At 56.8% G+C, this 25188-nt stretch overlaps 1 protein-coding gene across 8 annotated transcripts in view; it reads right to left on the bottom strand.

The window, feature by feature from the left end:
• Nucleotides 1-25188, bottom strand: part of RRBP1 (ribosome binding protein 1) — a 64051-nt gene that overhangs the window by 12250 nt on the left and 26613 nt on the right. For all 8 annotated transcript variants that reach the window (XM_073878425.1, XM_073878424.1, XM_073878423.1 and 5 more), the window contains exons 3-10: nt 13881-14029; nt 12522-12644; nt 8794-8946; nt 8234-8352; nt 5654-5807; nt 3725-3863; nt 1656-1834; nt 1486-1511 (exon numbers count right to left, since the gene is read on the bottom strand). In XM_073878425.1, coding sequence (XP_073734526.1) covers nt 1486-1511; nt 1656-1834; nt 3725-3863; nt 5654-5807; nt 8234-8352; nt 8794-8946; nt 12522-12644; nt 13881-14029 — 1042 coding nt within the window. The remainder of the gene's footprint in view (nt 1-1485; nt 1512-1655; nt 1835-3724; nt 3864-5653; nt 5808-8233; nt 8353-8793; nt 8947-12521; nt 12645-13880; nt 14030-25188) is intronic.

Consider the following 25188-nt stretch of genomic DNA (forward strand, 5'->3'; position numbering starts at 1 on the left):
AAGCCCCCTGCGTCACGTAAGCGCCTGCAGCAAACCACCCCATGAGCAAACCCAAAAGAACGAGACCCCGAGGAGGAGGAGGCAGCAGGCACGTGGCAAGGACACGCCGACAATCACCCCCCCGGGTGGCCACTGCCCGAGTTCCAGAACACCTGGGTGGGATCACTCATCTCCACCCAGAACAGGACGGCCTGACCTAGACACAATTTTCTGACAAATTCAGAACACTTAAAAAACCAATTTCTGCTAAACACATCTGCACGCTGCAAAAAATGAGGATTAACCATATTTGCAATGTGACTTAAGCACCCTACACATTTGCTGTGTGCTCCCTGTGTGGTCCAAGAATCTGATCTTAAAATACAAAAGTAAAAAAAAAACAAACAAACCCCAAAACCCAAAAAGCCCTAATCAAACACAACCTCTCTGCTCCAACAAATACCATGAGAAACGAAGTCCACCTGAGCTTTCTGCGAAGCAGCACACTGGGAAACGGACATGGAGAGCTTGGTTCTGGGTCTTCCACAAGGCATTTTGGGCTCTCTGGCTTCCTTCCTCAGCCCCCAAACACAGAGCCTGAAGCTAAGAAAGAACCAGGGGCCAGGGCCTGAGGAGGCACAGGGGCGGTGACTCACTGGCAGCCGCCCAGGGAACCTTGTCAGCTGACAGTCTGGGCCACCCTTCATGCCTCTCTGCCGGTGGCTACCGTGTGGAGCCCTGGCCATGGCAGCCAGGACCCAGCTCCCAAGCCTGTGGCCATCTGCCCAGGGATGCGTGTTCCAGAGGTGATGGCCAGGGACTCTGAGCCCCACAACTCAAGCCATTCCCCCCAGGTGTTGGCTCCAGCCTTAGCAACAGCAAACAAACAGTCCTCCGAGCACAGCCTGGTGCTGGGTCACTCACCAACGCCGAGAGAAAACAAGGTCTGTCAGCAGTGAAGTTTACCTTGTGGACAATCCTGTGACTTAGCTCCCAACTGCACTGACATCACAAATCTGGGCAGAAAGCCGAGTGACCCCCTCCCCCAACCCGGGTTCTCCATCTGGGTGTGTAACCCTCGCTCGCCTTGGAGACCCTCTGACCAGCTAGTCCTTCGTCCAAGACACGGATGGATGGACAGACGGGAGGAGGCATAAGGTCTGCCTCCATTCTGCCTCTTCCTGGTCTTTATGAGACCAGCCCCTCCCTTCCCGTCATCCAGACTTGGCTTGAACATTCCCCCTGCCTCAGAGAGGCTTCCCTGACCATCCAGTCTAAAGCCACACCTGGCCCATTCAGAGGTCAGCAAACTACCCTGGCTGAGGCACCTGCCACTCTCCACACAGATGAGTCTCGCTCCTCCAGAGGAGGCAAGGAGCTCTTTGCAAGGATGACCCTCGTTCCCGCCCAGGTCTGCTCCCTGTCCTCAGGGCCACTGGAGGGAGCGGGGAAAGGCAAGAGCCTGACTGCCCCGTGCTGAGGCTGTGGCCCTCCGTTTCCACTTACCGGGCCTGCTGCTCCGCCTGGCTGGCCTGGAACGAGAGACAAAAAGCGCCGTGGTCACTGTGAGACCAGCCCCTCGTGCCAACTAGTCAGGACAGGGCCCCATCCACTGTCAGCCCTCTCTACTCGGCAGGATGGACTGTGGCCTTCTCCCTCCCCTTCCCCAGGCTGACCTGGGCGGCCTGGGTGTCCCGGGCCTGGCCCGCCTCCAGCAGGGCCTCAATGGACCGGATTCTCTCCGTGAGCTGCGAGTTCTCGGCCCTTGCCTCTTCGAGCTGCCCATGGAGACCGGTCAGCTCCTCGCACTTGCTCTTCACCTCCGCCTCGGAGGACTGCAGTTTGCTGTGCAGCTCTGAGAGAAAGGACAGCAAGGATGGATAGGGGGGGAAACACTGAGATGGACACCCCCACCACCTCTCCTCTGCACACAGCACCCAGGGTTCCCTCCCCTGCCCCCTCTGTGTGCCTAGGCTGCTAAGACAGAGTTGTGACCACTGGGGCATCCTACTAGCTGATGGACAAAGTACCTCTGCCTTTGCTCTCTAGGACACACGATGCCCTCGGATCACTCCTGGGAAAATGCTGGAAATCTAAAATGGATTCCAGCTGGAGCTGTTCAACATTTGTTCTCTGGGAGACTGGCTTGTATCAGCTGAGTTCTGCTTGGGCAACTGGAAGCCAGCACTCTCGACAAACAACCCAGTCTCCTAGTCCGGCTGCTCCACTTCCCCATGCCCCCCACTTCTCACAGGCCAGCGAGGCCCGTGGGTTCCATACCCACCGCCTCCCAAATCCCTCCCTGGCTCACCAGCACCTCTGGGGCCGCCTGAGCCCAGCCTGTTGCCTTTGAACAGAAGGACTGCAAAAGCTCCAGCCCTGGTCCCCTGGGCCACTCCTGCTCCTTTGGTCCATTCTCCACCCAGCGCCAAAGCATCCGGAAGTACAATGGGCTCATGCCATCTCCGTCCCAGATGGGGTGCTGAGTGCTCACACCACACAGCACCCAAACCTCACGGGGGGGGGGGGTGACCTGGGCCCTGCCCTCTGACCCCACACTGGCCAGCTGCCTTCTTGTTCCAGTCACGCCAACCTTATGCACCTATTTCTTACACAGGCCAAGTTCAAGTTCATTCCCATTCTCAGGGTCCCTGTGCTGGCCATTCTGCCTCTTCCTGGTCTTTATGAGACCAGCCCCTCCCTTCCCGTCATCCAGACTTGGCTTGAACATTCCCTCCGCCTCAGAGAGGCTTCCCTGACCATCCAGTCTAAAGCCACACCTGGCCCATTCAGAGGTCAGCAAATTACCCCAAGGGCTACTCCTGGCCCACTATCTGCTTTTGTAAATAAAGCTTTATTGGAACACAGCCAGGTCTGTCTGTTTATACCTTGCCTAGGGCTGCTTTTGCATTAGGGCAGCAGAGCTGAGCAAATGTGACAGATCCCATGCATGGCTCTTCAAAGAAATAGCATACCAACCCTGCTTTAGGTCATGTTGGCTACTCGAAGTCTGCAGAGCTCAGCGCTACGTGACTGGTCGATGCATGGCCATCTACCTGTGTGTGTCTTACCTGCTAGAACGGGGCCCTGCTGCCTCTGCCTCACTCCTGGCCAAGCCCTGGGTGCCCAGGGCAGTGTTCAGCGTATACTCATGAGCCATCACTGGCCCCGTCTGCTCTATTTCTCCAGGGGCCCTCGGCACCCCCGACTACGCCACGCTCTTCTGATGGCAAAGGTCACCTATAGGCCTAGGGAGACCACGGGCCCACCTTCTACACCCGGCCTCTTGGGCTGAGTGAACCAGCAAAGCCAGAAAGGTCCAAAAGGAGGCAGTCGAGAAGGCCGGCGAAGGCCTCAGGGGTGCTGCAGCTCACCCAGAACCACAGCTCCAGGCCGGGCCCCGTGGCAAGGGAGGCTCCAGCTGGAGGCACCTTCCACACCCCAACTCCCCAGCCCAGCCTGCAAGCTGTGCCCCTCGCACCCAGCGCTCCTAAGTTCCACCCTGGCACCCGGGCCTGGCGGCTCTGCTCCCCCCGCCCAAGCCCTTCACCTGGCTGGGCACCACCGCCACCTCACAACTACATGAGGGGCAGAGTCAGGGATCCCACGCTGCCTCACTCGCCAACAGGGCTCACTCATTTTGGGGGTTCCGGCCCGGCAGTGGGGCCGGGGCGGTGAGCAGACCCACATCTGGCGCACGCCCGTAGGCCCGCTGGGAGCCTCGGAGCAAAGGGGCCGCCCTTACCGGCCATCTGCTGCTCCTGCTCCTGGGCCTTCTCGGCGTCTGCCCGCAGGCTGGCGTGGCTGGTCTGGGAGCGGCACAGTTCCCGGCTGACCTCGTCCAGGCGCTTCTGCAGGGCCTCCTCACTCTCCTTGTGGGACGCCTGGGGACCGGGCAAAAGGAAGAAGGCCGTGAGGAGGCCGGACGGAGTCTGGACCCTCAGCTGGCTCTGAGGCCAAGGACCACAGAGAGCCCTTCACATCCTGCCAACCCGCCCCAACAACCATTATAAAATGCACCTGGATTTCTGACGTCGGCTCACCCACTGAGAACGCCAGGAGGGCCCCCCCACCCCAGCACCTGAAGAGTAAGTTCTCGGGGAGGGGCCTCAGGTGAAGAAGAGTGGTTCCAAACAAGAAAAAGCCCCATTTCGACGTCCGTGTGACACAGAAAGGCTTCCCTCAACCTAAACCTCCAGTCTAACTTGGAGATTTCCTATGTAGGCCCTTCCAAGGTCCACATCTGTTGAGCTCTTTTTCTGGGAAAGCCCTATTCTAGGCATTGTGTGTGCATCGGTATGGTTAATCCCTAGCCGGCCCATGACGCAGGTACTACGGTCATGCCCACGTTACAGATGGGGACACTGAGGCTCTGAAATCCCCAGCAGATACCAGGGGCCTCATGGACAACCCCAGGACCACAGAGAAGGCCGCCACACACCCCGCCCTCCCTCACCACCTGTGGTCGGCCGCTGCCAGAATCTCTGGTGTCAGGGAGGAGATGGGAGTCTCTGTGGCCACAGGCTGGGGATGGGAGCCCAAGGCCTCGGAGAACAGGAGACGCTCAGAGTCTGGGGCTTACTGGTGAGAGCCAGGCCGAGGCCTTGGTCCTTTAGAACACATTAATGGTGGCAAGCTAGGGGCCAGCGTGGAGGTTCCAGCCCCAGAAGCAGAACTATCCAGAAACCTTTAAAACATAATCACAGCCAGGCCCACCCCGGGGGTTCTGATCTCACTGGTAGGGGCTGACCTCCCTGACATGAAAATCAGCGCACACCAAATTATCCATCTCACTGCCACCCAAACCATCCAAACCGTGTTCCCTTTTAGTCCCTTGTACACACCCAGGCATCAGTCCTCATGTCTGTCGTGTCAGTTCCTTCCACAAGACAGCCCCACTGGCCCACATGCTGTGGCCCAACTTCTGTGACTGAGCTGAAGAAGGGCCCAGAGCCCTTCGGGCCCACAGGATCTCTTCCTCATCCCGAAAAGTTAAATGCACAGCAGGCATGACATCAAGGCTCCCCACACCCAGTCATCCTGCCCCCAAACCGGCCAGCTGGGGGATCCAGCAGTCATCAGGCCAACAAGCAGCAAAGCCCCTGGGCTGATGTTGCCCAGTGCACTTTCGGGACAGGGACAACCTTCCTCCGAGGGAGAACAGCCAATCTCCTGGGAAGACAAGAGCTCCAGGCCACAGCCAGAGGCTGAGAAGGAAGAGTACACACCCAGCCTCGAAGCCAGAGACTGCGGTACCACAGGTGGTGGCCAACAGCGCTGGGGCTAGACCCGAGGGTTCAAACCCCACCTCTGCGTGAACTTGGTACCAGTTACTTAACTTCCCTGTGCCTCAGATTTCCCTGTGGGTAATTACAGATAACAACAGCACCTGCGTCATGGGGTTAGGATGAGAATTAGCCAAGTTAACGCTCGCGGAGCACTGAGGACAACCCTTACCACGCTGAAAGCACCCATTCCTTGCAACCTAGCTCTCCCTGTTACTAGTGAGGCCCAGGCTGAGCGTTCCTGCCCGAGCCCTGCATGGGCTGCCCGCTGCCAAAATCCTGGCTGCCGGCGAGGACCCAAGGTGGCCGAGCAAGCTCTGGTCTGTCCCCGCTCGGCACAGAGTAGGCGGAGCGCGCAGGGCGCCAAGAGGGGCGGCTCCCTCACTCACCTGCAGCTGCAGGACCTGCTTCTCGAAGGCGGCCGTCTTGGTCTCCAGAGCCTTTCGCTGCTGCTCCTCCTGGCGTGCAGCCTCCGACTTCTCCACCAGCTCCTTGCTGACCTTGCTGAGTTCCTGCCGGAGCTTGGCCAGCTCGGCGTTCTGCCTGCAAGACAGCCACCAGCCCCCAGCTGCAGGGCAGAAGCAGCCTCCGGTCCGCTCCTGCCGGACCCAAGAGCTGTCCCTGGGTGACGGGGGCCGGTGGGCGCACCTTCCCTCCAGGGCACCTGCTCTTTCACGAGTGGTTGCCCCAGTCCTGAAGCCATTACCGAAGCCTCTTGTACTCTATAGTCGTGTTGAGTTCTGACGTGTGTTGGTGAAGATGTTCTCCGACTGGCACGGTGTGCGGACCATACAGAGCAAAGAGCAAAATGTGCACAACAATATCCCAAGGCAACCCTGCCCAGAAACAGCCGGAAATTCAGAGAAAGGGGCAAGACACCCCTTCTCCTCACTGATCTAGGACCAAACAAGTTCCAGACGCAGGCTGACTGGCCATGGTACCCCTGCCAGGCGGGGAGGGGGCAGCCAGCTGGAACCCACGCACCCCACTTCCCTCGCCAACTAGACCACAGCTAGGCCCGCAGGCCACCGGAAGTGGGGGGGCTGAGGCACTTGACCAAACAGACCCTTTCAACACTGCGCAAAAGCTGGATCTCAGGACCTGTGACAAGTCCAGAAGTGAAGGGAGGAAACTTGATTAAACAAAGAAGAAAGGCAGCTCCAGACCTGCCTTCCCCAGTGTGAGGAGGCCTCCTTCACTAGGACACAAGACATCTCTTCAAGGCAGGAACGACTGTCCGGCCAAGGGCCAGTACCAGGCCAAAGGGGACAGACAAGACTGCCCACCACCCTGCAAGGTGGCAGCAGACCAGGTGAAGGCAAGAAGGCCAGCCAGGAGCAGCTGTGCTCTGCTGGTCGAGGGGTAGGTGGCTCCCACCTCTCTGCACCTGGCTTTTCCCAGCTGCACCAGGGTGGCCGTCCCAAAGCCCTCTGCAGGGCCGTCGGCTCACGCTCTAGAAGGCCAAGATTCAAGATGGGAGAGCTTGCAGGAAAGGCTGGACTCCAGCACCTGGGGCCGGAGATGGGAGGCTCGGTGGGCGGCCCCTTGGGACTGCTCTGGAGCTCTGGGCAGGGCCCGGTGCCACCAACCACACACAGGGCAGAGCTTCCACGAATGAGTCAGTGGCTGCCACCTCAGAGTGACAGGTCTACAGGCTCCTAGCTTTCTCAGGAGGCTGCAATGGATTCTACCTGACAGGGGATGCCAGAGCGTCCCTCCCTCCCCACGTTCACCTTCTGCTTGTAGCTGCTAAGGAAACCACAGCCACCCCCCACCAACCAACTCCCAGCCTGCTGACAGGCCAGGCCGGAGATGAAGATATGCACACATGCACACCCAGAGGGGACCTCCAGACAGAAGGGACCGGCCTGGGGAAGGAGGCCTTTAGATCAGACTCTGCCCACCTCTGCCCCCGGCAAAACCAAACACACAGACACAGACTCCTCGCCCTGGTCCAGCTCCTGGGCCAACAGTGTCCCCACCTGACTTGCAGCTAAAGGACAGAGGACACCAGTGCCCTCTGTCTTTGTCAGCGCCCCTCTCGGCAACCAGGGATGCTCTGGGGATGACAAAGAACCCCAGAAAGTCCCTTTGGGAGACTTCAGGTCAGGAGAAGGCATAAAAGTGTGAATCAAAAGAAAACGCAATGGGGCTTCTTCTGGGCCAGCCTGGTGAGACTGTAATGCTCAAATCAGGAAGTCTGAGCCACGCTGCCCTTCATTCGGTGAGGTCACTGCTGCCCTGTGGGGTCGGCCAGCTTACTGGACCCCTTGGCACTTGAGCTCCTGACAGGCAAGGCTGAGAGCAAGAGCCCTGCTAAGCCGGCTGGGCCGAGGGCTGTGGAGGGGTATTTACTCCTTACTACCAGTGCGTCAGAGGCAAATGTCCCTTCCTGCACAGGAGCCCCCATCTCCAGTGGAGAATCCAGGGGCTCAGGCCTACAGAGGGTCCGCACATCCCCACTGAACTCTGATTCTGGACACTCTGCTAGCCCCTGATACTCTGGGCCAGCATCACAAGTTCTGAAAAGCCTCCTATCAGGATGTTGTAAAGACGGACATGGAAGAAGTATCTGCTCCCCAGGAAGTCCAGATGCCGGCACCAGCCAGGACCCGAGAGGCCCCTGATCACGTGGACACTGGGCCCGGGCAGGCTGGGGCTCGCCAACTCTCCCTGGGGCCTTGACCACATGTGAGGATGCTGGCCACGCACCAGAAGGCTCGGCCACTCAGAACCAGACAGGGGGATGGAGAGTCAGGCCAGAGCCCTCAACGGGCTGGGTGTGCAAGAGCAGTGCCAGCCCCATGTGCTCATGTGGGGGGCCCACGCAAGGCTGCCACACCAGCCCCACGTCCAGTAAGAACATAGAGTGCACCTGCACAGCCTCGAGGGAGGCTTGCGGAATCCTCCCCAGCTCTGGAGCCCCAGGAACAGGCCCTCGTGCTGTCTGAAGGGGGTGCTGAGCTTACTTGCTCTCCACCTGGCTCGTGGCCTGGTTCAACGCATCCCTCAGGATGGAGTTCTCCTGCTGCAGTCGGGCCAGCTGCGTGTTAGGGCCATTCTCCAGCTGCTCCTGAAGAGTCCGGATCTGGAAAGTCAGTGAAGGGGCATCAGAGAGAGCCAGCTTCTGGAGCCAGGCCAGGGAAGTCCCAGCCCACAGACAAATGCACCAAGGGCATCACCTTCTCCACACCAGAGGGGAGGAGGACCCCTTAAAACTGCCCCAGTCCCAGCATCAGGGCGGGGGGGATCCCCAGCACGCATGTCCTCTCTCCCCTCCGCCTCCGTTTACAGCCTCCAGGCAACGAGCACTCGGCCGGAGCCTCAGGCCCGCTCCGGGCTTGCTGCCTCTGATGAAGCTGTGTTAAGTGCTCTGACACCAAGCACAGAGCCACAAGCCACAGCCTACAACGGCCCGAGGGAGCCTCATTTCCTGCCCTCTGAAGACCGCTCCCCCCCCTTCCCCCCTCCCCCCTCCCCCCGGGCATCCTCCAGCGCCAACTGACCAGGCCCCCCAGCCGCGGCCCACCTTGCCCTGCAGCTGCTGCACCTCCTTCACATGCTCCCGGTAGCTGGCCTGCATGCGCGCCTGCACGGCTGTGATCTCCTGCTCCCGGGCCACGAGCTGCTTCTTCACCTTGGCCTCCCCAGCCGCTGCCTTAGCCTTCTCCGCTGCCAGCTCCTAGGAGAGTGCAGACGGCAGAGAGGCAGTTAGGCGAGTGAGGGCGGGAGCCTGTCAGGCAAGACCAACGTCCTCACAGCCCAGACATCACCTCAACACCTGGGGCTGGCCTCCCTCCTGAGTTCCCAGACTCACCAAGCTGGCCACCACAGAGAACCAGCAGGAGACAACAAGCGGTCCCCGGAAAACCCTGCTGGCCTCACCGGTTGGAGGCTCAACGTCAGGCTTTGGCCACATGAAGGCAGCGGACACAGAAAGCTATGTAAACACGCCACACGGTCCTGCGCTCTCCTGGACTACTGGTTCAGCCCTGCTGGGGTGACAGCACCCTGGCTAGGCTGGGTCCCAGACGTCCAGGCCCCGGGACGGCTACTCGAGGGCTTGTATCAGGACCGAAGAGGCAGTGGGCCTTGATGCTGGGGTGGGGAAAGAGACAATGCCCGTCCCACCATGACTAGGGGGTTGGCCCCACTCCTGGAGGGCCTGGGTCTCCGGTGCAGCTGCTCGGTCCTCCCACTCAGCCTAGGGAGCACCTGCTCTGCTCAGCGTCAGATGCCCATGGTGAGCACAGGATGCTGGGGCCCGAGGACCCAAAGCCTCAGGCGGAGGCAAAGCACAAGGTGGGAAGGGCTGGTCAAGGGAGATGGGCTGGCTGGAGTCTATTGTCATTCCTGAAAGAATGACAATGGCCGGAAGCCATGGGAAGCAGAGTGACAACTGAAGGAAGGCTAATGCAAAGAGGCCCTTGGGGCTGGGGGTGCTCCCCGTCCAGTGCGCCTCCGGCCAGGCTAACAACTACCTTGGTGTGGGCCCAACTACCCTGGGTGACCACGGTGACAAAGCATCTCACAGATTCCAGGCCCTGTCCCATCCCTATCCCAGGCAAGAGACCAGAGAAGTGGGAAATCCTCTTGCTCTCCAGGCCAGGGCTGCCAGGGAGACACATCCCCAAGGGCCAGAGTGTCCCCTGGGGCTGGGACGGAAGCAAATCAGAGGCTAGGGGAGGAGCTAGGCAGATGCGGTGGCCGCTGGGCGCCAGAGCTGCTATGGGTGCCCAGCCTTCCCTGAGACCATCTGGGACCCCATGGCCTCACCAGTCACACAATCATCTTCCTGGCCCTGCCCAGGGGGTGAGCCCACAGGAGCATGAGGTCAACACAAAGGGACACTTCACTGATTATCTACCGGAACGGGAGAGGTAGCCACCACTGTGCATCCACTCTGACACAAGCGAGTGTCTCACTCCATTCTCTCAGTAAGATGGGGGTCACGATCCCCATTTTACAGCTGACCTCACGGAGCCCTGGGGGAGATACATCACCCAGGGCTGGGAAGGCTTCCTCTGAGCTGTGTGCTGGCCCTGGGCCTCGGTGGCCACTCACTAACAAGCAGCCTATGAGGCCGAGCCAGGCTAGGTGGCCAGGATCACAGGGGACAGACACAATGACATATGCTTGCGGTGATGACCTCCGGAATCTGGGAGAAGAAAACAGGGCTCTGGAAGGCTTCCCGAGGGAGGGAGGCCAAAGGAGTCCTCAAGGATAAGGAGAAAATATCCAACCAGCTATGCAGCGAAAGGCCTTTGAGGCGAAGGGAGGGGCAGGAGGAGAGGCCCAGGGGCGGCAACGAAAGGCCACGTGTTGGGGGAGCGGATGGAGCAGGCGCTCAAGGGTGCAGGCTCGGGTCTGAGGATTAGGAGCCACTGGCAGAGCTTAAAGAGGGCCTCACAGGACCACATCAGCACTCGGGAGCCCAAAAGGGCCTCCTGGGGCTGCAGGGAGGAGAGTGTGGCCAGGGGAGGGGGGCCTGGCTGGACGCCTCGGAGCAGGAAGGGTAATGAGCACCGAGGGGGTGTCCCCGCGTGGCTCACAGGGCCCTGCAGCTTGCAGACTGGGAGTTACCCTATCAGGTGGGCTGCCACTGTGGTTTTGGAAATCTTGTCAAGTAGCCACCACTGAGAGAGAGAGCAGTAAGTGTCCAGCATGAGGGGCAGCATCTAAGGGGCCTCCTGTGGGGTACACTCCCGCCTTGCGCCCGCTGCCCTGCCCTCGGTGGCTGGAGATCCCCAGGAATGGAGAAGAAACAAGCCACTGTGACTGTCAGAGGCTGCACCCACTCACGCATCACACCTCCAGCTCAGCCTAAATTCAAGGGGGCAGGCACAAGGAACTAGCCAGACAGCCACACGGCCGAGCAGCTGTGGGAATGCTCACTCCTGTTCTTCTCACTTGATCTTTATTTGGGGGGGGGGGGGGGGACCAACAAATTTCACAGGGATTTCTCAGTTTGTCCGGAAAGAGAATACAGAAGGAAGGCTCCCCGAAGCCACAGACTTAACCACTGGTGTGCTGCCCAGCTGGCCCTCTTTCATGGTACATCCACTCTGGCCCATGGCACGCCACCAGCCAAGGCGGGGAAGCTGCACAGCCAGCTCCTGGGAGCAGGGTGAGTGGCTCCCCCTGTATTTAACCAACGAGCCAAGACGGGCTCACAGGAAGGCTGCATGTGCAGAGTCTTGACAGAGATGATGGGGCCCACCGGGCAGAAGCCTACCGAGGTCTAAGGAAGGCCACAGAGACCTGCTTTTTTTTCTTTTCTTCTCCTGGGTGGAGCATTAACCAAGAGTAACCACCCAGAGGCTCATCTTCTGCTCTTGCCATCCCCACTGCACAAACTTCACATCCCTCCAACTGGGGTCAGAAACTCAGGCTGCCTTGTTTCCGACTATTCTCGAACAAGCAGACAGAGGGGCCCTGAGAAAGGGCTGTGGGCCAGACCGCGTGGGACATCACCAGTCCTAGGCCATCTCCCTGGGCCTACCGCCCAGACAGAAAAGGCAGGTAAGCAGCCAGAGGGTGAGAGCAAGCCACAGAATTTTACTGAAAAAGACAGCTTTCGAACTGGGTGGGCTGGGAGGGGTAGGGCTCTCAAGAGAGAGGCAAGGGACAAAGCCCAGTGAGTTCTGACAGGGGTGGCCGGGGGGGTGAGGGGAGTGGCCCCTTGTGTCATGTGTCCTGACACATCGTGAATGATGCCCCCAGCCCTCGGCGGCAGCACGGACCCATGACTATCATTCAGGAAGTACAAGTGTTACCTGGGTGGCAAGCCGTCAGCTGATGCTAAGGAGCCAGCCACTTCCCCGCAGGTCTGCTCCACAAACAGCAGAAAAGGGGAGAAGAGCAGCTCCTTCACTCCCCTCCCCACGAGTTTTTGCTCCAATTTTCAACAAAACCACCTTGGATCCACTGGGCCCAACCTCCTTTCAGGGTGCGTACCCTAAAAAGATGGCCCATCACAAACTTGAGGGCCCTAAGCCCCGACTTAACGTCCATACATTCTTAGTCACGTGGTCATGGGGAGGGGCTGCCACCCCCACAGCTAGCCAAGGGTCGCCACAGGCAATCCGGCAGCAGGTCGTCAGGCTCCCAGCCAGCCACAGACGCACCAATGTGGGGGGCAGTCGCAAGCCGGCAGGCCCGAGCTGGGCGCCAAGGCGGGAAGGCCGACCCACAATGCGGGGGCAGCACTGGCCACGGCCCGCGGGTGCTCGGGACAGGGCGTGCACGCTGGTGTACCTTGTTGAGCTCCCTCAGTCTGCTCTTGGCGACAGCCGCGTCCTCCTGCTCTGTGGCCAGCAGCTTCTCCTTCTCTTCCAGCTGGCGCTTCAGAACTGCCACGGGGTCGCCCTTCTGAGTGGCCTACAAGTGCCCACAGAGCAGCGTTAACAGAGGGGCTCCACCAATTAGACCGGGACCCACGACAAGAGAGAGCAGGGCCCTGATCAAGTGGGATGGGGCTTCTATATGAGCCGGTTCTACCCCGACTCCACTCACTTCTGGGAAAGGCACCCCGACCTCAGCCACCCGGGCTGCCAAGCCTCTAGGCCCACTGTACTTAGGAGCTCTTTAGACCAAAAGCTTCGGTTCTCTGGGCTAGTTTTTAGGGGCATGGTGTTTCCCACTAACTGGGGCCAATGGTGGCCAGGGCCTCTTCCTACCCCACTGAGGGGCAATGAGTCACTGCTTCCGGTGCCCACCCCTCAGCTGCTGTGTGAAGCCTGCAGGCTGCTAGCTGAAGTGTGGAGACCTTGGGAGCGGAGATCTACTTTGGGGATAGTGGCCTGAGGTGAGTCCGGGACTGTCTCCTTGGAGGACTGGTCCTCTTGACCTCCTCCAGTCACTCACCCGCCAGGAGACACCCTTCCCTCCCCCAAGCCCGCTGAGGGAGGAGCTCCCCTGTGACTGCACCATGTGTCCACCTCAGCGAGGGCCAGGAAGGGAGTAAGCCCCACTGGCCTCAGGGCAGGGGCCACTGGCCTGACTCTCAGGACACCCCCCGACATCAGTAACCACTAGTGTGCCACAAAATTCTCTAGCACAATTACCTACAGTTCCGACTCTGGAATAAGGAACAAACACGTGCCACGCAGCATCTCCCGGGGGCAGCTCACTTGCCGCCACCACCACAGGGCAAGTGCGAGCCTCTGAGGTGGCCCCCAGTGGCAGTGGGACAGCAGAGGAAGGTGCTTCCAAGACCATCACAGGGCCCCCCCACCACACAGTGTGTCCCTATACCTTCTGTCCTGCACCCGAGCCCCAGCCACAAGCCAGCTGGGCTGCAGCTCCCGTGTGCCCCGTCAGGCGCGTGTAACACAGAGCCCAGCCCTGGCCCGTAACGGCCTTCCTGTCTCTGTGGCTGGGCTGGGGCAGAAGCCAAAGCGTATGCGGGGTGAGTCATGCAGCCTGTGTCTGAACAGGGGTGGCAGTGTTCTGCCGAGAGACAAGTGGAGGCTATTATTTTATGACCTCTGTGCATCTTAGCAAGCCGCTCACGGCCAGCCCAATGGGATCATTCAGGGGAGGCTGGGGCCCCAGGACCAGGCGAGTACTGCAACTCGCCGGCTCTAAGGGGAGAGCAGGGAGGGTTGGGGCCACCTTATGCCAGGTGTCCTGAATGATGCCAGCCTTCTCGGACAGGATCTCAATGAGCCGCTGGGCCTCCCCCTCGTTGAACACCATGCTTCCAACCGTGGAGACCAGCGTCTTGTAGGGGAGGTAGAGAGGGCTGTCGGAGTCCGGCGGCCCTGTGCAGTGAGAGAGAAGGAGCAGGGACTTACCCTCAGACCCAGCAACCAAGCTGGTTCTGCCTCGAAGCAGCAGGGCCAGGCAGAGCCGAGGGCTGTCCAGCTGCCTGGCACTGTGCAGGCTGAGTGCAGAGCCTGCCTGGGTTCCCCAAGCTCTTTCGGAGTACTGAGAAATGGACCAGACTATGGGTCCCTGCACGGTCCTCCCAACTGCCCAAAGACAGCAGAGGGGGAGAGGTCCCCGAGGAAAGAAAGGCTGTTTTCCTGGATTGGGGGAGATGCCCCCTCCTATGTTATCGTCAAAATGAACAGAATTAAGCAAGGCATACTTTCCCCAAAGCTACTTTTTTCCTTCCTTCTTTTTCCAGCAAACTGCTGGGTCCAGTTCTCATCCCACACGGCCCAGCAACGTTAAACGCCCTGCCATGACCGAGCCCCACGGCCCCGGCCCCTCATGCACACAGACCCCAGAGCCGTAAGAGTTATGAGAGGAGGACAGAAAGCAAAGGCTCTTATCTCTCAGGCTACACCTCTGTGGTCCAGGGCAGAAGGAGGCTCTTCCCAGTCACTGGGTTCAAACACTATTTCCGGCTTTATGAAGCCTAAGGCCGGTTTTAGGAGAGGGGAGGCTGGGCTTGGTTCTTTCCACAACGGGCCTGTCTGCTTGTCAGTCCATAAGTGACCTTCTGGAGGCCAATAGCCACCTGTCACTTCTGCAGTGCTCCTGGTGTCCCCCACCACACACACACACACACACACACACACACACACACACACTCACACTGCAGGCTCTCAGGCAGCCTCGAAGACAGGACAGGGTGAACGGAGGTGCCCCACCTGGCAGCAACCCCCCCGCCAAAATGCCTGGATCTTCTCCACAGCCCACTGACTGGGGAGCCACAGAGGAGTGAGACAAGGGAAACAGGCCAGCCTGCCGAGGCACCTTCGGCTAAGCCCACCTCACTGAGGACAATGAATGGGGAAGGTTTCCATGGCAACCCTAAATTCTCTGGCCTGTCACAATATTTTCACTGACTAGTCACAATATTTTCATCGCAAGTCAAAGCAGTCAGCATGATACCTTAACGGGGGGAATGTGGGGCGTGGGCGAGCTGGTTGCTATGAGCACCTTCGTCTTCGAATTTCTTACCCCAGTGAAGCTGGGGAGAGTAAAAATAACCAGGCTGAAAGACCTAAGCGCTCAAGGGTGTCACGAAAATGAGGCGGGGGTGGGGTGCACGCTCCCTTCAGCCTCTCTCCTTTTCATTGAGATATGTATATAATATGAAATAATTTTAGTGGTAAACTTATACACACTAGAAAAAACATCCTGACTACAGCTGAGCCAAAAACAAAGCAAAAGCCCCCCTCGAGTTCACTATTGGAAGAAAACCCCACCGTTAGCATTTTGGTTGACAAGGCCCCTGCTTTTCCTCCTCAGCCTGTAGACAGAGGCTTACTGCCAAGGTTTTCCAGAAGAGGGAAGTCTACTCTTTCAAAGACACAGCTGGAGTCAGACGGGGCAGGACAGCCCCTCTGAGGCTGACCCCTGCAGTGTCCCTTCCTGACTCAGGAAAGGTCTACTCCTGCACTGTCCCAACATGCCGGCCACCAGCCACGCGGGGCTCCTGGGCACTTGAAATGCAGCTGGCGTGAACCTGGGTGTGCTACAAAGTACCAGTACACCCCAGGTTTGGAAGACTTGGTATAAAAAAAAAAAAGTAAAATATCTGTAGTAATTTTCTGTATCGACTGCATGCTGAAATGATAGTACTTGGAGTAAACTGGGTTAAATAAAATATATCACAAATTAATTCTCTTTGCTTCGTGTTCGCCTTTTATTGCGTGGCTACTAGGAAAGTCTGAATTACATACAGAGCTCACAGGTGCAGCTCACACTGTCTTTTCTGGTGGACAGGCTGGGCTACTCCTTTCCAGCCCTGGGACCCCGCACCCCAAGCATGCCCTGCTAAAGCCGTGGTGGCCCCTGTCCCTACAGAGGCCTCACACCGACCAGGGGCTCAGGCCTCTCTCGAAGACTCGCCTAGGATGGTGGATAAACCCTTCCTTCGAGGCCCCACAGTCCCTCCTGCACTGCGTCTAGATAAAAGAGCTATGCTTCGCCATGGGGCTGCGTCCTCGCAGACCTACCCCCGTGGTCTCAGCTGCACTGCCCTCCTGGAGGGCCAGGGAGAGGGACCCCAGCACGTTTCCAAGAGGATTCTGTGAGTGCCATTCACCTTTATGCAAACTTTCTAATCTAATTCTACTACATTTTATTAGATATTTCAGTGAACCAAGTCACAAAACCCTGAACAAGTGAAACAATCCAAAGCTACGTGCCCCAAAATTGAACTCTCCCTTGCCCCTTGCCCAATCTCCCCAGAGAAACTTCCATGGCCTTCCCTGTGTTCATATGGACACTATCTTTTAAATTATATTTAGAGAGCCACAACTTTACAATTTTTCATTAAGTCTTTTAGATAAGAATGGTGCCGTCTTTACTCTCCCCAAAGCAGGGGAAATAAAAATGGAAGAAAAAAGTACTTAGAAGCAGAAACCAGAACTTCAGGACTCCATGTGAAATGCATTTACTTCTGCGTTTCAAGATCCTCTCATCAAACCAGTGGCACTAAGCTCACTTTGATGCTTGTTCCTGGGAAATGGGAACACTGACTCCCACCAACAAGTAATGTGCTAACAGGAGCTAACACATGCTGGAGCGTTACACATCTCCAGCAAATACGCGAAGAGTGAAATCTTAAGGCACTAAAATAAACTTGTCAAAGACCAATGTCTTGTCTGTTAAGCCACCAACCTGCTAAAGACCATGAGCCGGTGAATCCTAGTGGGGTCAGCTCCCTGAGGGCCTGCTCCTACAGCCCTATGCTTTGCCCACCTCTGTGAGTCTGAAATACCAGGAATGGACAAGCAGGGAGGCCTCGAAGAAGAAGGACACAGCAGGAAAGCAAAGAGTGGAGAGACAGGACCAATGTCTCATCGCTCTGGAGTAATCCAGACCCGTCCGGCAGGAGACCCAGTGAACAGCCTCAGGGGCCGGGCCCTGCAAACACCGGTCTGACTCAGGGGGCAGCCTCCTGAGCGAGGCGGCCTTGGACATGTTCCTTCACCTCTAGGGGATGGCTTCCATGGGGTCTGGGCCAGAACTCTCAGAGGTGCGGACTTGCCAGGGAGAGCCAGAAACGAGATTTTTATGTGTTATCTCCTGACCTTTAGTGCTGACAGCTGCCTCAATGAAAAATAAATAAATCAAACCACTGTGGGATTGAACCCATCTGTGGGCCAGGTCCGGCTTGCAGGTCACCTCTGCCCTTGGGCAATGGGAAACCATGGTCAGAACAAGGCCCCTGAGCCAGGTGGCCTGGGCTCAAATTCCAGCTCAGTCCTGTCTGCCTGGGCGTCCTTGGGCAAGTTGCTTCACCTCCCTTAGTCTCAGGTTTCCTCATCTGCGAAATGGGGGTAAAAAATCAATCTTTCCCCTCTCACAGCCTCACTGCAAAGATTAAATCCCAAAATGTTTGGAACGATGCCCGGCATAAAAAGCACTCCAGAATCAACCAGCGGGCCACCGTCAAGCCCCAGTCACAGGAGTGTCCCAGACCATGACCACACCTGGCCCCCGAAACAGACAACACACAAAGGGAGGGGCTCAGGGGGGCTAAAGCGACTCTGCCCTTTCTCCAACTCCCACAGGGGACAGAGAAGTCATGCAAAGGTGGTACCCAGGAGCCAGCCCCGCAGATACAGTGGCACAGCCCATAGGCCCTGCAGCTCCTGCCTTGGGTGGGTGGGGAGCATGGGTACATGGCTCCGTCTGCACCCTCTCGTGAGGCTAAAGGGGCCTTATGTAAAGCAAGGAGCCCTCTGCCTCTCTGGGCCCCCAACCAAGGAGCATGCGGCATGGGATAATGTGCCTAACACCGCAAATTCCAAAACAAGGTGCCCTTCTGTGACCCTGCTGGGAGCTTTAGTCACCTAAAATTAAACTTGTCTTGCAAACAGGCACTTAGGAATCTCTTCCTCACTGTCAACTACGGGGTCCTCTGGGGAGAGTTTTCACATAACTACCGGGATCCCCAGTGGCCAGGTGTCAGTGCTAGGGAACCTACAGGGCTCCGATGCCGGGTACTGTGCGGCAGCAGCTCTTCAGGCGTCCAGTTACTGGAACGCTCCCGCGCGGCTCACATCTAGCCACATCAGCCAACAGGGTGGAGCCAACAGCTGCTCGTCCGTGAGGGGATTATGGCCCAGGCCCTGCAACAGCCCAACACTAGGCTCCAGCAAAACGCCAGTGGCTGGCGCAGGTTGCCCCAGGGCGGGCGGGTCCCAACAGTCTCCATCCACAAAGTATGCTCCTACTGTGTACCGGCAGTCAGCAAACTGCTGGGCCTGTAACGGTAAGTCCGAGGTGGAAGTGCCAGCTAAGAGGCAGACGAGACACGGGACACGTGGCAACCACGCAGCAGATCCAACACAAAGGGAACGTGGGGTGGGCATGCGGCCAAGGATGCAGCCTCGGCAGCGGTGCCGGGAGAGATTTCAAAGCGGGATGCTTTAGCCAAGCACTGCTGGGTATGGAGAAGGCGAGGGCTGGTGCAAGATGGGGGCAGCAAGGACAGGCAGTCTGGCTTGGAAGAAGTGAGACTGGAATGGGTCCACGTCTTCACGGGCCCCAAGGATCTGAATTCTATCTCATAGGCAAGGAGCAACGCCAGTAGGGAGAAAGGGCTGCGACTGAGAAATTTATTTCAGGACACCTGGGGGACAAGGCTGGAGGCACGTGCAGAGGAGGGAAGAGTCCAGGGCCGAGGGCCAGGCCCAAGGGCGCTGAGGAAGCTGAGCTGGGGGGCAGAGGCCCAGGTGTCAATCCAGGGCCTCTGCCAGTGGAACCTGCCACGGGGGTGAGGGCTGGGGGAGAACTCCAGTGGCAGAAACACTCGTTTGCTCAGGGAACATGCACACCAGTGCTGCAAGCCTGTCTCAGATGCACAGAAACAGGCCAAAGAGCTGCTGCGTCCAGACGCAGCAGGCGTGCCACCCCAATAGTGTAGGCCAGGGCCCCCCGCGGCTCCCACAGCAGGAAGCCAGACCCCAACCTTGGGGAGACCTCCAGGCCCCGACATCCCCAATCACCTAAGCCAAACTTGGGTCCAAGGCCCCAGGAAGGGCTCCCCTGCGCCTCCCTGAAGCCCACCACTGCACAAGCAACCATCCGACTCGGAGACAAAGGTAAGCCCCTGACTCCTGCCGGCCCCAAATACAGATGGCACCCCCCCTCCCACACCACAGAGAAACCGGCAGGCACACCCGTCTCCAGAGACATGGGACCAGCCAGTATGCCTGTCGGTCTCCCCACTAGCTTCTCACTGGGGAACGGAGGCTGCAAGGGTCCTCCTGAGTTTGCGGGAAAGCAGCCCTCACAGGGCCCCGGATGGAAGATCCACTGAATGCATCAGAGGCGGCGGCAGTGGCCGCCGGGCAGCACCCACACACGCACGCAGCTGGCTCTAAGCCCAGCTCGGGCTGCAAAGCCCGCCACTGCCCAGGGGCTGCCCGGCCCTCCCAATCTGATAGAGGCCCCGGGGGAGCAGCCACACTGGACCCCGGACTGCCACAGACGCTAACAGCTGGCGCTTTAACGGCATGGACCAAGGACAAAAAATGTTAAGAGTAGCCCAATTTGGGGCCTTTGAATCCGGCCTTTTCCTTTGGAGAAAAAAGTCATCTGTTAGCAAATCCAGGAGGCTGTGCATTTAATAAGGTTTCGTGGAATTTAAAAATCCCATAGATGAAATGACTTTTTCTCATTATACTTTTTTCCCCCAAATTTCAACAAAATCAAGTTCACATCTGGAAAAAAGAAAAAAAGAAAAGCATCACAGTATTTCTTAAAGAAAGACAAGCCCTGTAGGACCTCTCGGCAAGGTCCTTCCGTGGGCTTCCTCAGGCACGAAGCTGGTCCAAGAACACACCTTACTTAAATGACAATCGAGATTTCAGCTCATGCCTGCAGAAAAGACAAGATCTTATGCACCCGTGGGCTTCCTGACCACAGCTGCCTCAGGGCAGCCATGGAAGCCCCAGCGTCGCCATGTTTTAAGATGATTGAATGGAGCATCTGGAAGAATGTCATCCAGCAACTTCTCTAAGACATGGCAGTGCCATACTGATTCAGTTCCTTCCGTACGGGATGCTGCTGTTCTTTCAAAAAAGAAAAGTTGGGTTGGAAGAACTTACACAGAAAGTGAATAAAGGCTCAAAAACCCCACAAGAGATTTCAGAGCTTCAAACCCTGAAAAACCAAGTTCGAAAGAAGAGTATCAAACCTAATCTCAATACACACCTGTCTGTACCTCAGCCCTAAGAGGCTGAAGAGTGGCTGCTGAGGTGGGCTGGGCCTGGCCTGAGAGGGGCCTCAAACGGAGGAACCGAGGCTGGAGGCTGTCCCAGCCACCATCTGCTGTCCATGTGACTTCTGGGAAGTCTCAAAAGAGAGGTGAACTTTGGTTTCTGCTTTTGGAAAAGCAGATAAACCTACAAATCCACGTTACAGACCTATAGGGGGCTAAATGCATGGAAAGGAGCTTCATAAACCACGTGCCTAACCAAACATCTGGTTCAGAACAATAGTGTCACATTCCTGGTGGTAACCCAGCAAACACATAGTGCAAGAAGGTCATTGTGGGAGGTGCTGGGGGGATGGGATTGTAGGAAGGAAGGGGTGTCACTCCTATCAAGTCACATGGTTTAAGATTAGGGCTCCTGCAAAGCTACAGACCCCTTCAGCAAAGTTCCCCTAGTAGGTCTAAAAATTCTTCCCTATCTCCCCTGACCTCTGGTTGACCCCTGCTTCGTTAGATTAAAGAACATGATCCTATTTGTGCATTTTTGCCTGCTCGGCAGAAGGAGTGGCCCGGCGGGGGGGCGGGGGGGCGGGGGGGGGCTTGCATCATATGGAGCTGAGTGGCCCCCCAAGACCTTGCCAGGTTCACAGATGTGGGAGCCACTAACTCTCTATCTCAGCTCGGTTCATGACCACACAGTGGGCAACCAGGGGCTGGGATGTGCCTGAGAAGAACTGGCCACTTTCCTCCCTCGACCTGGACCCCTGAAGGAGCAGGCACTCCTTTCTGCCGCTCGGAAGACACTCAGGGGACTTATGGTCAGGGCTCGGCTGCCTCACAGTGCCTGAAAGGTGAGGAGTTCCACTTTAGTACAATAAGTGCCTGTTTATTTGACTCACAGACAAATAATGGAGCTTTTTTTTTCTTTCCATCTAAAAAATAATGCAGGTAACAGAAAAACTGGAAAATGCAGAAGGGCAAAGGAAAGATACTAAAATTTACCCACAGTCCTGTCCTTCAAGGGGGCCTTTCTCCCACACAAACTTATGTGTGTGTATGTGTAATAAGGTCATTGTGGGGTGTCTGAGAGCATGGTCTACCTTCTGCAGGCTGGCTGGGATCCCCTAGGCCCTGCCTGGATGGACTTCCGACCCTCAGCAAACAGGCCGCAGATGGGGAAGGGGGCCTGGAGTGAAGCCAGTGCAGGAGGGAAGGACCCCACTCAGCGGCAACAGTGTGCATGCCAAGCTCCAGCAGAAGCAGGACGGTCTGGAGCGTGTGCAGAGGGGCATCCCACGTCCCCCAAGTCTGTCCTTGGTTTATGTGGGGGCCAGGCCTGCACTGTACGAATCTGGACTCCCTTCCAGGTGCTAGGATGAAAGGGCTTGCCTAAAAGTGTCACCTCACCCGCTCATTAGCACCCGTGCAGCCCAGGGCAGGCGGGCTGGCAGAAGTAACGCCAGCAAAGACGGAGCCCAAGGGCAAAAATAGATTTTCAAGAAACCACCACCATGTACACAACACACTTCCTGTAAGAGGGACGCGGCTTTTCCTAATAAACACCACGCATGAGAATGAACCAGCAGAGGCCTGCAAGCAGGACTGCACATACTCGGGAGCTTTAGTTCTGGGGAAATATCCACTTCTCTGGATATTTCCTGAGTTCCCTCTTCTGCAAACGATAAGAAAGGTATCCGTGCCTTCTGTTTCACAGCAAGGGTCTTCCCCTTATTGCACACTTGGGTTTCTAATGCTCCCCTGAAGTGATCACCATTCCTACAGCACCATGGGAGCAATAAAGTCAGGTGCAAGGCTCTGGAAAACACACGTGTGGGCTTCTCATCACTCTGTGAGAATAGGAAATGGTGAAATGTCTTTGGGGAGCCATGTAGCACTGCCCTAAATTAAAAATGCACCTGCCTTTTCACTTAGCGATGACGTATCTACAGAGATTCTCACGCTATAATACACATACGTCACTGCGGCATTAATTTTAGCGGCAAAAAACCTGCAGACTCTTGGGGCACCTGGGTGGCTCAGTCACTTGAGCGTCCGACTCTTGGTTTCAGCTCAGGTCATGATCTCAGGGAGATCGAGCCCTGCCTCTTGGGCTCTGCACTCAGCATGCAGTCTGCTGGATATTCTCTCCCTCTGCCCCTCTCCCCACTCACTCTTTCTCTCTCAAATCATAAAAAAAAGTAAACCTTAAAAAAAACCTGCACACTATTTAATATCATTTAAGTAAATAAATGAGACATTCCTGCTCCGGAGTAGGACGGAGCTGGAAGCAACAGCCCTACAGGTACAGTACAAAATGATGTCACCAGTACCCTGGTAAGTAAAGCAAGCTCCAAGCTGTGTGCCCCGCAGGCCCCATCTGGGTGTGCCAATGTGATGAGCAGAACATCTCCTAGGCTCCTCCGGGAACGGGTGGAGAGAGGCGTGGAGTGGAAAGACTCGGTCTTTCACCTTCTATGCTTCTACACTGTTCATATTTTGTTTGCTGGAAGGACGTATTTATACAATAATACATTTTCAAAGCACGGATTAGGAAGGCAGGTGTTCACTGTCAACTCCGGCCCCGCACAAGTGGTAAAAACCCCCCACATGGCCCTGATTTGTTCTTGTAAGAAAAACAGATCAGAAGTTCTGGAAGAATTCCAACTTGGGCCTGCAGAAGCATGTCCTGGGCCTGCCTCCACACCTGCCCGGGTCTCTCTCTGGGGTGCCTGTCAGAGAGGACCCTGCTGGGCCCACCTGGTGACAACTGAGGACACACCCATCTGTGGTGCCCCCCCCAGCTCCAGGGCAGGGTTTGCTACTGATCTGTCGTGTGTCATCTGCTGGCCACAGCCTCCACGACCTCACTTGTCACTTCACGCTGGGACATGGAAGACAATGGGGAGCTTACCCCCACTCCACGCAGGACGCAGGCAGATAGAACAAAGCGCGGGACGAGCTGTGTGGTGCCAACACAGAGCTGCAAAGACGTGCTCATTTTCACAGGCTGCCCCCCTCCTGGTGGCTCTGGTTTAGAACAGCATTGCCCAACAGAACTGACTGTGCAGATGGAGATGTTCTTCCCTGCACTGTCCAAGGAAGGCCGCCACTGGCCACAGGGGACTACGTAGCGGTTAGGGGAGGGGGTGTCATGTCGATGGGAGGGGTCAGAAATGTTCTGATCTTGGGCAGCATGTTCAAGATTTGGCAGAATCTGCTTAGACTGGACCCCTCTAAAAATGTAAGGGCTGGATGGATTAGATTTAACTTAAAAAGAAATCAAACCCTAGAAAAGATCAAAGACAGCCAAAATTAATATGGATCAGCCCGGATGACGGGAGACCGGACGACACTCCGAACTTGCAATGAGAAAAATGAAAAGGCCTATACGGGGCACTTGGCCGCAAAAGCAACCGTGTGGGATCGTCAGACAGACCCAGAATGAAAAGCCAGCCACACAGGGTATCATGTGCAGCTGATAGGCTACCTGAAAGGTGAACTTCTTAATTCTTCAGGGGGGCCTAAGAGTCTAGGGACATGGAGAAAAAACTGTCTTGTACTTTATTTTTCATTTTCCTGAGTGTGCACTGTGTGACCTCAGCCTTGTGTTCCTGTGGTTGGGGTGTAAAGCCATCTTCGAGTCCCCCCCGACTGCCTGGGGAGATGCAGGCCACTCTCGATGCCAACACCACGAAGATCCTGAAATAGTCCGTGTGTTCAGAAATAGTGGAAATCCCCCCCCCCCACCAGTGCAGTGGTTCTCCTGCTTTACCATGCAGATGCATCACCTGGGGAACTCGTTAAGATGGAGTCTGACTCAGTAGTTCTGGGTGGAGCCTGAGACTCTGCATTTCTGCCCCTCTCCACTCTGGAAGCCTTCAGTTGCTTGCGGCGATATTCCCGCCTCTCCAGCAAATCCAATTTCTTTCCATGTTTCCAATTAGCCAGAAGCTGTGGAGACGGGAGGGTCTGAGGAACAAGTCCATGGACAGCATGGATTTTCCCAGTAGCTTATGGAATGGGGCTCACCCTTCTGTTGCGATGACGTCTCGTACGTGGAGTTTCGTGTTCCAGAATTAATCGGACTCATATTTAGCATTTGTGGCTATGATCTTGCAACCACGACCGTGCTGCTGAATGGGAAGCAGGCCACTTTCTTTTCATGCAGTTTTACCTCACATCCCATGTTCCTCCCTTGGCTCAAGAGGCTGCAGTCAGCCCTGGCCGCTTGCCTTTGACCTCCTTGTCTGCTAGCTGCAGGTGAGCTTCTGTTGTCTGTCCAGGGCCCTGTGCACTCAACTCAAGGCACAACTTGGGCTGGGCTGGTCCAGAAACTGAGGGGCCTGAAGATGTGGGTCGCCTTGGCTAGTGGGGGGATGCTGCCTAATGACCAGGAGGAGATGCTGAGGGAGAGGATGCAGATCACTGGCGTGGAACAGGTCAGGAAAGGAGTTCCTTCTCTGAATAGAGGAGACCTTGACTCGGGTCAGGGAGGGTTCTAGGACCATGAAGTTTGAACTGTGGGCACCAGAGAGCAAGACTCGAGGGCTGGTCACATGGGGCTATCTAAGGTAGCATTCAAATCAGTCCAATGTCAGTCAAATGCCAGGTTCAGGTGCACTGGCCACATTCCATAATATTTCATCTTTCTTATCCTGGCCCATGGTGTTTCTTTTCTCTGTTCAAATTTTCTCTTATGCCAGCAAGCTGCCGCATGGGCTCACGCAGGTCAGAAAGTTAGGTCTTCCTCCAAACAAGGCTATTACCTGGAAATTAGTACCATTTGCCTTCCTT

The sequence above is a fragment of the Callorhinus ursinus genome, unplaced genomic scaffold (assembly GCF_003265705.2).
Source record: "Callorhinus ursinus isolate GAN/ISIS: 27379988/994484 unplaced genomic scaffold, GSC_fseal_2.0 scaffold29, whole genome shotgun sequence".
Taxonomy (NCBI): domain Eukaryota; kingdom Metazoa; phylum Chordata; class Mammalia; order Carnivora; family Otariidae; genus Callorhinus; species Callorhinus ursinus.